Source organism: Manis javanica, chromosome 4 (assembly GCF_040802235.1).
Source record: "Manis javanica isolate MJ-LG chromosome 4, MJ_LKY, whole genome shotgun sequence".
NCBI classification, from domain to species: domain Eukaryota; kingdom Metazoa; phylum Chordata; class Mammalia; order Pholidota; family Manidae; genus Manis; species Manis javanica.
The window spans coordinates 36,554,711-36,568,251 of NC_133159.1; the positions used below are offsets into that span (position 1 = coordinate 36,554,711).

At 41.9% G+C, this 13,541-nt stretch overlaps 1 protein-coding gene across 1 annotated transcript in view; it reads left to right on the forward strand.

The window, feature by feature from the left end:
• The window catches only part of RAD54L (RAD54 like), a 40,842-nt gene that overhangs the window by 18,591 nt on the left and 8,710 nt on the right, over positions 1-13,541 (forward strand). Inside the window, exons 7-9 of the mRNA XM_073233858.1 lie at positions 133-202; positions 322-610; positions 832-956. Coding sequence (XP_073089959.1) covers positions 133-202; positions 322-610; positions 832-956 — 484 coding nt within the window. The remainder of the gene's footprint in view (positions 1-132; positions 203-321; positions 611-831; positions 957-13,541) is intronic.

Consider the following 13,541-nt stretch of genomic DNA (forward strand, 5'->3'; position numbering starts at 1 on the left):
CTATGGTTTGATTACCAGGCCAAGAAGTTCCTCTATTAGGCAGCTGCCCCTGTGGCCCCTGGATCAGGGAACTTCCTAAGGGGTGTGCCCTTGCCCATGTCTGAACTGGTGTTCCCTTTGCTGTTTTCTCAGGGAAAAACTCCCTGTCCATGTGGTCGTTGATCCTATTCTCAGTAAGGTCTTGCGGCCTCATCAGAGAGAGGTAAGTTGGGGTGGGAGGAATGAGGTATATATGGGCTAGGGGCTGAGCCTGGGAGGCTACCATCCCTGGGGCAACAGCCGAGTGGATGTCAGCATAGGCTGAGTTTTTTTATTCCCCAGGGAGTCAAGTTCCTGTGGGAGTGTGTCACCAATCGGCGCATTCCTGGCAGCCATGGCTGCATCATGGCTGATGAGATGGGCCTGGGCAAGACACTGCAATGCATAACGTTGATGTGGACACTTTTGCGCCAGAGTCCAGAGTGCAAGCCAGAAATCGACAAGGCAGTGGTGGTATCACCCTCCAGCCTAGTGAAGAACTGGTATAATGAAGTTGGGAAATGGCTCGGAGGGAGGATTCAACCTCTGGCCATCGACGGAGGCTCTAAAGATGAGATAGACCTAAAGCTGGGTATGGAGCTTTAATAAAAATGGCTGTACTCTTTTACACAACTTGCTCCTTTCTGTGTGTGTGCTCACTGATGGCCAGGATTCAGGGAGGGAGTGGAGAAGAGAATTACATGGAAAAACTATAGATGCAATAGTTTTTTCCAGGCAAAATTAAAGAACTGTCAAGCTTTTCTTCTTTAAGTTGTTCTAAGACTTGTTTCCTTCACACCATTTCTGTTGTAGAAGGATTCATGAGCCAGCGTGGAGCCAGAGTGCCTTCTCCCATCCTCATCATTTCCTATGAGACATTCCGCCTTCATGTTGGAGTCCTTCAGAAAGGGAGTGTTGGACTGGTCATCTGTGACGAGGTACTTGTCTCTCAGCTCTGGGTAGTGGGAGAAAGTCTGTCAAAGTCTCCTCACTGCTGTCCACGGGCTGTGCCAGTCACTGGGGAGTACTGAGGACAGAGCATGCTGCCTTGCAGGAGGCAGGCGAGAGGAAGCGCCCATGACACCAGTCTGCTAAAAGAGGGATTAAGCAGGGCATGGAACTCTGAGGAGGGTGATGTGCTGTGATTTTGTTGCTTCTGGACAGTATTCCTGGACCAAAGAAGGACTTTGAAGGATTGGAGGCATTTGGATGGGTGGAGAGACATGGTACCATGTTTAGGGGAACAGGTTTTAAAGTCAGAGAGACCTTAATTCAAATAACCTTGAATGTGTCTCTTACCCACCTGGGCCTCTGTTTCTGTGTCACTAAAATGGGGTGATAACATCTGCCTCATGGATTGATTGAGGGACAGCTCTTATCACAGTGCTTGGTATGTCATAGACCTTGGTAAAGGTCAGCTCTGGGTTTTGTTCTAGGCTGGGGGACTCACATGAGTAAAGCATAGAGATAGGCAAGTACAGTGTGGACAGTCCATATACCTTATAGGAGTCTGTGTTGACTCTGGGACTAAGTGAAGTATGGCAGTAGGTACTTGCTGGTCTTTTCTAGCATTATACATGAATGGTAGAGATGCTGCTACTTAGAAAGGAGTGAGAGTGCCTGGGAGCTTCCTAGTACCAAGAATTTTCCAGGGGCCTTGGCTACCCTGAAGCTGCTCCATTGTTTGCATCTCTTGGGGAGAGATGAGGTCAAGTTGCACACCACTGGGGCTTTAGTGGAGAGGTAGCTGAAAGATTTGGCCCCATCTGTCAAGTGAATTGCAGGTTTAACTGCACTCTAGGGATTATAGATTGCCCCAGTACCTGTGGGTCTTTTGGGAGGGGACAAAGAAGAAAAGCTTACTTTGGGGTGCTATGCTTGCTAGTTGTGAGCTATTTTCCAATTGGGTATTTGTCCTTGTGAAGTGTCTGTCATCATGTGGCATGTCTGCCAACTTCTGATACCCTGATGGGCCGATCCTTCTGGTAGGAGGAAGGGATTTAGCATGTTGAGGTGGGGTATGTGTGGGACTACTCTGTGTAGCTTTGGGCCCTGGCATTTGCTTCATTACCATGGAGAGGGACTGTGCCAGAAACCTAATCCCCAGAGGCCAGTGCATAGGGAGAAAAGAGGACAGGCTGTAGCTGGTGAGCCATTGAGGATTGGGGGGCATCTAGATTTCTTCTGCTCTGTAATGTTTGTTTTCTTCCTCACTCTTTCCTGTATTCTGAGTTGACTACAGAGCACAAGGGACCAGGCTGCCTCTTGCCACACTGCAGTGTCCTGACCCCCCTCTTTTATGCATCTACCTTTTATTTGTCAGCAATTTGTCAATTGTCAGAGACCTGAGAAAGCCAAAATTCTGAAAGATAGTCAACCTACTGTAGGAGGAAGGACCTGTTCAGACCCTGGAAAGGAAGGTGCTCCCCTAGGCTTTCATGTTCCCAGCACCCACAACACATTCTCCCAGCTGATTTTTGGAAGTTCCAGCTTTTCTCTGGAACACACAGTTCTTTGTCTATAGAGGAAATGGTACAGAATCTACCTGAAAGGGATACAATCTAGATCAAGAGAGAGGCCCTATGGAAGCATTTTGTAAAATGTATGAATACGGGAGGGATTAGCACCATCCTCATCTCAGTTTTGGAGGTTCAGAAGCTGAAGCAGCTCAGGAAGGTGCAATAATTTGCCCAGTTCACCCAGTGAGTATATACTGAGCTGGGATTTAAATCCAGGTTGGAGATTTTAAGTTCTGGCTCTTTCTCATCCCTTACTGCCTTGGATATAATCCGAACCTTGGTGTAGGAAGAAGCATGGATTAGGTATGGAAGGAATGGCCCCATGTGTCATCCAGACATATATACGTTCTTTTACAAATGCTAGAACACAAATCAAGTCAGATGACGGGTGCTGGAGAAATGCATAAAAAGCAAAAATAGGCAGAGGAGGAGCCAAGATGGCAGCGTGAGTTGGGCAGCGGAAATCTCCTCCCAAAACTATATATATTTTTGAAACTATAACAAATACAACTATTCCTAAAAGAAAGACCAGTGGATACAGTACAACAGCCAGGCTACATCTACATCTGCGAGAACTCAGCACCTCACGAAGGGGGTAAGGTACAAGCCGCGGCCCGGCAGGACCCGAGCGCGCCCCCCCACCCCAGCTCCCGGGCAGGAGGAGAGGAGTCGGAGTGGGGAGGGAGAGGGAGCCCAGGACTGCTAAATACACAGCCCTAGTCATCTGCACCAGGAGCGCAGACACACACTACGTGGTTTGGTGGATACTAGGGAAATGGAACAGTAAAACCTGTGAGCAGGTCCCCACAGCCGGTGCCCCTGGGACAAAAGGAAAGTGACAGCCTTTTGAAAGTCTTAAAGGGACAGGAACCTCACAGCTGGATGGAAGCGTCATGGCACACTCAACCAAGCAGCTGGGAATCCCGGGGTACTCCGGGTGCCCTAACCCCCTGGGCGGCAATGCAGTTCTGAGGCCCCTCATGGTGATAAACAGCCTCCCACCCATTTCCCCTCTGGCGCAGCCCCACCAGAGCAGAGCAGCAGCCTGAGAATGGCCACCTGTGGAGCCGCCTCCGCAGAGGCCCAGGCTAGACTCAGAGACCACGCTAGGGGGCAGCTGCCCAACACAAGCCGCTAGGGGTTGTCATTCTCACAGGAGAGGAAGGCGATGAGCAAGCAGGAAGGGACTTTGTTCTCCCAGCCAACACACATGACAGCTCCCCACAAATACCTCTATCGCCATGAAAAGGCAGAAGAAATTGATACAGACCAGAATAATCCAGATGTCCCCTGAGAGGGAACCTGGGGAGATAGAATTAACCAATCCTCCTGAAAAAGAATTCAAAATAAAGGTCATAACCATGCTGATGGAGCTGCAGAGAAAAATGCAAGAGCTAAGGGATAAAGTTGGGAGGGAGAATACAGAAATAAAACAATCTCTGGAAGGACTTAAAAGCAGAATGGACGAAATGCAAGAGGCTGCTGTTAATGGAATAGAACAGAAACGCAGAGAAGCTGACGCAGGGAGAGAGAAAAGGATTTCCAGGAATGAAAGAATATTAAGAGCACTGTGTGACCAATCCAAACGGAACAATATCCACATTATAGGAGTACCAGAAGAAGAAGAGAGAAAAAGGGATAGAAAGTGTATTTGAAGAAATAATTGCTGAAAACTTCCCCAGACTGGGGGAGGAAATAGTCACTCAGACCACGGAAGCACACAGAACTCCCAACAGAAGGGACCCAAGGAGGACAACACCAAGACACATAATAATTAAAATGGCAAAGATCAAGGACAAGGACAGTGTATTAAAGGCAGCCAGAGAGAGAAAAAAGGCAATCTACAAAGGAAAACCCATCAGGCTATAATCAGACTTATCAACAGAAACCTTACAGTCCAGAAGAGAATGGCATGATATATTTAATGCAATGAAACAAAAGGTCCTTGAGCCAAGAATACTGTATCCAGCACATTTATCATTTAAATATGAAGGAGGGATTAAACAATTCACAGACAAGCAAAAGCTGAGGGAATTTGTCTCCCACAAACCACCTCTACAGGGTATTCTAGAGGGACTGCTCTAGGTGGAAGCACTCCTAAGGCTAACCAGATATCACCAGAGAAAATAAAATCACAGAAAAGAAAGCAGACCAACCAAATACTAACTAAAGGCAAAAAATAAAATCAACTACCCACAAAACCAGTCAAAGGAAACACAAAAGAGCACAACATAAAATACCTAACATATAAACAATGGAGGAGGAGGAATAAGAAGGGAGAGAAATAAAGAATCATCAGACTGTGTTTATAATAGCTCAATAAGTGAGCTAAGTTAGACAGTAGTAAAGAAGCTACCCTTGAACCTTTGGTAACCACAAATCTAAAGCCTGCAATGGCAATAAGTACATATCTTTCAATAATCACCCTAAATGTAAATGGACTGAATGCACCAATCAAAAGATACAGAGTAATAGAATGGATAAGAAAGCAAGACCCATCTATATGCTGCTTACAAGAGACTCACCTCAAACCCAAAGACATGCACAGACTAAAAGTCAAGGGATGGAAAAAGATATTTCATGCAAACAACATTGAGAAAAAAGCATGTGTTGCAGTACTAGTATCAGACAAAACAGACTTCAAAACAAAGAAAGTAACAAGAGATAAAGAAGGACATTACATAATGATAAAGGGCTCAGTCCAACAAGAGGATATAACCATTATAAATATATATGCACCCAATACAGGAGCACCAACATATGTCAAACAAAAACTAACAGAATTAAAGGAGGAAATAGAATGCAGTACATTCATTTTAGGAGACTTCAACACACCACTCACTCCAAAGGATAGATCCACCAGACAGAAAATAAGGACACAGACGCACTGAACAACACGCTGTAACAGGTGGACCTAATAGACATCTATAGAACTCTACACCCAAAAGAAGCAGGATACACGTTCTTCTCAAGTGTACATGGAATATTCTCCAGAATAGACCATGTACTAGGCCACAAACAGAGGATCAGTAAATTCAAAAAGATTGAAATTCTACCAACCAACTTTTCAGACCAAAAAGGAATAAAACTAGAAATAAATTGTACAAAGAAAACAAAGGCTCACAAACACATGGAGGCTTAACAACATGCTCCTAAATAATCAATGGATCAATGATGAAATTAAAATGGAGATCCAGCAATACATGGAAACAAATGACAACAACAACACAAAGCTCCAACTTCTGTGGGACGCAGCGAAAGCAGTCTTAAGAGGAAAGTATATAGCAATCCAGGCATATTTAAAGAAGGAAGAACAATCCCAAATGAATAGTCTAATGTAACAATTATTGAAATTGGAAAAAGAAAAACAAATGAGGCCTAAAGACAGCAGAAGGAGGAACATAATAAAGATCAGAGAAGAAATAAATAAAATTGAGAAGAATAAAACAATAGAAAAAAATCAATGAAACCAAGAGCTGGTTCTTTGAGAAAATAAACATAGATAAGCCTCTAGCCAGACTTATTAAGGGAAAAAGAGAATCAACACACATCAACAGAATCAGAAACGAGAAAGGAAAAATCACAACAGACCCACAGAAATACAGAGAATTATTAGAGAATACTATGAAAACCTACATGCTAACAAGCTGGAAAACCTAGAAGAAATTACAACCTTCCAAGACTGACCAAGGAAGAAACAGAAAATCTAAACAGATCAATTACCAGCAACAAAATTGAAGCGGTAATCAAAAAACTACCCAAGAACAAAACACCCAGGCTAGATGGATTTACCGCAGAATTTTGTCAGACATACAGAGAAGACATAATACCCATTCTCCTTAAAGTTTTCCAAAAAATAGAAGAGAAGGGAAAACTCCCAAACTCGTTCTATGAAGCCAACATCACCCTAATACCAAAACCAGGCAAAGACCCGACCAAAAAACAAAATTACAGATCAATATCCCTGATGACCATAGATGCAAAAATACTCAACATAATATTAGCAAAACAAATTCAAAAATACATCAAGAAGATCATACACCCTGACCAAGTGGGATTCATCTCAGGGATGCAAGGATGGTACAACATTCGAAAACCCATCTACATCATCCACCACATAAACAAAAAGGATAAAAATCACATGATCATCTCCATAGATGCTGAAAAAGCATTTGACAAAATTCAACATCCATTCATGATAAAAACTCAACAAAATGGGTGTAGAGGACAAGTACCTCAACATAATAAAGGCCATATATGATAAACCCACAGTCAACATCATATTGAACAGCGAGAAGCTGAAAGCTTTTCCTCTTAAGATCAGGATCAAGACAGGGATGCCCACTCTCCCCACTGTTATTCAACAGAGTACTGGAAGTCCTAGCCATGGCAATTAGACAAAACAAAGAAATACAAAGAATCCAGATTGGTAAAGAAGAAGTCAAACTCACTATTTCCCAAAACCCTAAAGAATCCACTCCAAAACTACTAGAACTAAAATCAGAATTCAGCAGAGTTGCAGGATACAAAATTAATACACAGAAATCCGTGGCTTTCCTATACACTAACAATGAACTAATAGAAGGAGAAATCAGGAAAACAATTCCATTCGCAATTGCATCAAAAAGAATAAAATACCTAGGAATAAACCTAACCAAGGAAGTGAAAGACCTATACCCTGAAAAGTACAAGACAGTCTTAAGAGAAATTAAAGAGGACACTAACAAATGGAAACTCATCTCATGCTCTTCACTAGGAAGAGTTAATATAATCAAAATGGCCATCCTGCCCAAAGCAATCTACAGATTGAATGCAATGCCTATCAAATTATCAACAGCATTCTTCAACGAACTGGAACAAATAGTTCAAAAATTCATATGGTACCACCAAAGAACTTTGGCAATAGCCAAAGCAATCCTGAGAAGGAAGAATAAAGTTGTGGGGGATCTCGCTCCCCAACTTCAAGATCTACTACAAAGCCACGGTATTGAAGACAATTTGCTACTGGCACAAGAACAGAACCACAGACCAGTGGAACAGAATAGAGACTCCAGACGTTAACCCAAACATATATGGTCAATTAATATATGATAAAGGAGCCATGCACATACAATGGGGAAATGACAGCCTCTTCAACAGTTGGTGTTGGCAAAACTGGACAGCTACATGTAAGAGAATGAAACTGGATCATTGTCTAACCCCATACACAAGAGTAAATTCAGAATGGATCAAAGACCTGAATGTAAGTCATGAAAGCATAAAACTCTTAGAAAAATACACAGGCAAAAATCTCTTGGACGTAAACATGAGTGACTTCTTCATGAACATATATCCCCAGGCAAGGGAAACAAAAGCAAAAATGAACAAGTGGGACCATATCAAGCTGAAAAGCTTCTGTAGAGCAAAGGACACCATCAATAGAACAAAAAGGTACCCTATAGTATGGGAGAATATATTCATAAATGACAGATCTGATAAAGGGTTGACATCCAAAATATATAAAGAGCTCACACACCTCAACAAACAAAAAGCAAATAATCCAATTAAAAAATGGGCAGAAGAGCTAAACAGACACTTCTCCAAAGAAGAAATTCAGATGGCCAACAGACACATGAAAAGATGCTCCACATTGCTAATCATCAGAAATGCAAATTAAAACCACAATGAGATATCACCTCACACCAGTAAGGATCGCCACCATCCAAAAGACAAACAACAACACATGTTGGCGAGGTTGTGGAGAAAGGGGAACCCTCCTACACTGCTGGTAGGAATGTGAATTAGTTCAACCATTGTGTAAAGCAGTATGGAGGTTCCTCAAAATGCTCAAAATAGAAATACCATTTGACCCAAGAATTCCACTTCTAGGAATTTACCCTAAGAATACCGCAGCCCAGTTTGAAAAAGACAGATGCACCCCTATGTTTATCACAGCACTGTTTACAATAGCCAAGAAATGGAAGTAACCTAAGTGTCCATCAGTAGATGAATGGATAAAGAAGATGTGGTACATATACACAATAGAATATTATTCAGCCATAAGAAATAAACAAATCCTACCATTTGCAACAACATGAATGGAGCTAGAGGGTATTAAGCTCAGTGAAATAAGCCAGGTGGAGAAAGACAAGTACCAAATGATTTCACTCATATGTGGAGTATAAGAACAAAGAAAAACTGAAGGAACAAAACAGCAGCACAATCACAGAACCCAAGAATGGACTAACAGTTACCAAAGGGAAAGAGACTGGGGAGGATCGATGGTAAGGGAGGGATAAGTTGGGGGGAAAAGAAAGGGGGCATTACGATTAGCATGTATAATGTGGGGGGGCATGGGAAGGGATGTGCAACAGAGAGAAGACAAGTAGTGACTCTACAGCATCTTACTATGCTGATGGATAGTGATTGTAATGGGGTTTCTGGGGCGCAACTTGGTGAAGGGGGGAGCCTGGTAAACAATGTTCCTCATGTAATTGTACATTAATGATACCAAAAAAATTAAATTAAATTAAATTTTTTTAAAAAGCAAGAATGCTACTCAATAGAGCTCATGTAAACCAAAGTGAAGTGGTGGTATTTAATTTTAGTATCATTGTGTGTTTAAAAAGGATAAACTGAGAACTGTGCCTGAACAGAAATTTACCAGCAACTTAAAAGTAGGAGCTTTGGCAACTTTTCATCTGGCCAAACATTTGATTTGCAGAGATGCTGAAGTTTGGGTTTTAAATCCATGGGTGATGGCAGGAGCTGGGTCTGGAGGCAGGGAGGTCCCACAGGGAGCTGGGATTGGCTTTCCCTTCCATAGAGACCCACAGGGATAGCTTGTCAGCCCAGTTCATTCATTGGGTTTTTAAGTGCCTGCTATATATCAGGGCCCCGGGATCTGATGATGCTGCATTCAGAGAGCTTCAGTTTAGGGGGACCCAATTTTTTTTATATCGTTAATGTACAATTACTTGAACAACATTATGGTTATTAGACTCCCCCTGTTATCACATCCCACCCCCACATACCCCATTACAGTCTGTGTCTATCAGCATAGTAAGATACTATAGAGTCATTACTTATCTTCTCTGTATATACTGCTTTTCCTCTGTCCGCCCCCCCACATTATGTGTGCTAATTGTAATGCCCTGTTTTCCCCCTTATCCCTCCCTTCCCACCCATGTTGGATTCTGTGAGTCTGCTGCTGTTTTGTTCCTTCAGTTTTTGCTTTGTTCTTATACTCCACAGATGAGTAAAATTATTTGGTACTTGTCTTTCTCCACCTGGCTTATTTAACTGAGCATAATACCCTCTAGCTCCATCCATGTTGTTGCAAATGGTAGGATTCGTTTACTCCTTATGGCTGAATAATATTCCATTGTGTATATGTACCACATCTTCTTTATCCATTCATCTACTGATGGACACTTAGATTGCTTCCATTTCTTGGCTATTGTAAATACTGCTGTGATAAACATAGGGGTGCATCTGTCTTTTTCAAACTGGGCTGCTGCATTCTTAGGGTAAATACCTAGGAGTGGAATTCCTGGGTCAAATGGTATTTCTATTTTGAGTTTTTTGAGGAACCATACTGCTTTCCACATGGTTGAACTAGTTTACATTACCACCAGCAGTGTAGGAGGGTTCCCCTTTCTCCACAACCTCGCCAACATGTGTTGTTGTTTGTCTTTTGGATGTTGGCCATCCTAACAGGTGTGAAGTGATATCTCATTGTGGTTTTAATTTGCATTTCTCTGATGATTAGCAATGTGGAGCATCTTTTCATGTGTCTGTTGGCCATCTGAATTTCTTCTTTGGAGAAGTGTCTGTTCAGATCCTCTGCCCATTTTTTAATTGGCTTATTTGTTTTTTGTTTGTTGAGGTGTGTGAGCTCTTTATATAATTTGGATGTCAATCCCTTATCAGATATGTCATTTATGAATATGTTCTCCCATACTGTAGGGTGTCTTTTTGTTCTTCTGATGGTATCCTTTGCTGTACAGAAGCTTTTTAGTTTGATATAGTCCCACTTGTTCATTTTTGCTTTTTGTTTCCCTTGCCCGGGGAGATATATTCATGAAGAAGTTGCTCATATTTATGTCCAAGAGATATTTGCCTATATTTTTTTCTAAGAGTTTTATGGTTTCGTGACTTACATTCAGGTCTTTGATCCATTTTGAGTTTACTTTTGGGGTTAGACAATAATCCAGTTTCATTCACTTACATGTAGCTGTCCAGTTTTGCCAACAGCAGCTGAAGATGCTATCATTTCCCCACTGTATATCCATGACTCCTTTATCGTATATTAATTGACCGTATATGCTTGGGTTTATATCTGGACTCTCTATTCTGTTCCACTAGTCCATTGTTCTGTTCTTGTGCCAGTACCAAATTGTCTTGATTACTGTGGCTTTGTAGTAGAGCTTGAAGTCAGGAAGCATAATTCCTGCTGCTTTATTCTTCCTTCTCAGGATTGCTTTTGCTATTCGGGGTCTTTTGTTGTACCATATGAATTTTAGAACTATTTGTTCTAGTTCCTTGAAGAATGCTGTTGGTATTTTGATAGGGATTGCATTCAATCTGTAGATTGCTCTATGCAGGATGGCCATTTTGACAATATTAATTCTTCCTAGCCAAGAGCATGGGATGAATTTCCATTTATTAGTGTCCTCTTTAATTTCTCTTAAGAGTGTCCCACAGTTTTCAGGGTATAGGTTTTTCACTTCCTTGGTTTATTCCTAGGTATTTTATTCTTTTTTATGCAATTGTGAATGGAATTGTTTTCCTGATTTCTCTTTCTGCTTGTTCATCGTTAGTGTATAGGAATGCAATAGATTTCTGTATATTAATTTTGTATCCCACAACTTTGCTGAATTCAGATATTAGATCTAGTAGTTTTGGAGTGGATTCTTTAGGGTTTTTTATTTACAATATCATGTCATCTGCAAACAGTGACAGTTTGACTTCTTCCTTGCCAATCAAGATGCCTTTTATTTCTTTGTGTCTGATTGCCATGGCTAGGACCTCCAGTACTATGTTGAATAAAAGTGGGGAGAATGGGCATCTTTGTCTTGTTCCCGATCTTAAAGGAAAAGCTTTGAGCTTCTCCCTGTTAAGTATAATGTTGGCTGTGGGTTTGTCATACATGGCCTTTATTATGCTGAGGTACTTACCCTCTATACCCATTTTGTTGAGTTTTTATCATGAATGAATGTTGAATTTTGTCAAATGCTTTTTCAGCATCTATGGAGATGATCATGTGGTTTTTATCCTTTTTGTTCATGTGGTGGATGGTGTTGATGGATTTTTGAATGTTGTAACATCCTTGCATCCCTGGGATGAATCCCACTTGATCATGATGGATGATTAGGGGGACCCAATTTTTGATACCCATTTCTCCTGGGCCTTTTGGATAATTTCCTCACGAGTTTCTAGTTTCATTTCCCTTTGGAACTCAAAAGCTCTCAGCCTTCTGTTTCAGGGCTAGTGCTTAGAGCCTCTAGTCATTATATATTTAAATAGTTTGTTTTAGATGTCTTAAAAACATTTTTTAAAAGAGATATAATTGACATACAACATATTGTTTTAGGTGTACAGCATCCAACTATTTTTAAAAATTAAAATTCTGTGTTTGTCTAATTCTTCTTTAATAGAAACATTGGTTTTTCATTCACTCTTTCATTCAGCAAACATTCACTGAGCAGTGCTCTGTGCAGGACTCTGTCCTATGCCCCTAGTTATAAAGGCAAATCTGACATGGTTGCTGCCTTCTGAAGTTCCTGCCTAGGTGAGGAGATAAAGTATAGTAGAGTGTGATCAGTACTCTAGTATCTATAGCTATGGATGGGAAACAGAGTAGCAGAATGTCCAGACTTCAGAATCAAATAGTCCTGAGTCCAAATCCTAGTTCTGCTACTTTCTACCAGCGTGATTGTAGATAAATGCTAACCTTTCTGAGCCTCATTTTCTCTGAAATGGGTATAATTTCCACTGATGTGATTGTTATGTGTATTACAGAAGAGACAGGTTGAAGGGCTTAGTACAGTGTCTGGCACATTAAAAGGTTCAGTAAACAGCTGTTACATAGTGTGCCCAGGATCAAAGTGAAAGTGTCGTTGAGGAAGGCTTTGCATAAAAGGTGACATTTGAGGAATCTGCCAGGGGAAGAGAATTCTGGGCATAGGAGTGGCATGGGCAAAGGGACCTAAGGAAATCCAGCACCCGGAATTGTGAGAAGGTGCGGATTCCTGGACTGTAACAAGCTGTGGGAGTATTGGAGAAGTCAGCTGGGGTCTTATTGAGAAGTGTTATGCTAACAAGCTTGCGTTTGATCCTACAGATGGGAGAGTCGCTGGAGAGCAAGGCTGACTTCTTTGTTCATTCTCTCACTGGTGGTTTTGTGTACATTGCCCAGTGTGCGGCTAAATGGGGTTTGGGAGTAGAAAAGGCACAGGCTTGATCTTGCTCATGGGGCTTTTGGGAAAAGAGGGAAGATAACATGGTCCTTTACCATTTTCTTGAAACAAGCTTAAAAGGGAGATGTAACAGGTGTGTGTACAAGATGGGTAATGGAGAATAGGGATTGGGAAGAGACACACTGGGAGGCATAGAGACGCTCTTTAAATATAAAAGCTGTGTGGATTCTTTGGGAAGAGAGGAGGAGGAGCCTGGAACTAGTCACTTTAGCTTTGGCAGTGCAAACATGCCCTGAGACTAATGCAGGAGGCCTGTGGCTCAACAGGTTCTAGGTTGGTTGGGCTGTAAGAGAGGATTCTCTGCAAGCACCCAGGTCTCTAACATGCTGAATGATCTCTGTGAAGAGGATAGGCAGGCTGCTAGGGCTCTGTAGGCTGGGCAGGGAAGAGGAGGGGAGGAAACAGGCAACCCTTGCTTTGCTCTGGAAACTGAGGGCCTATCTCTTGAGCCTGACATTTCTCCTCAAGCAAGTGGGAACATTCTCACTGTTGCTACCCCCTGCCCAGTTCTCAAGGCTCCAGGACCTGTAATTTTTATGATTCC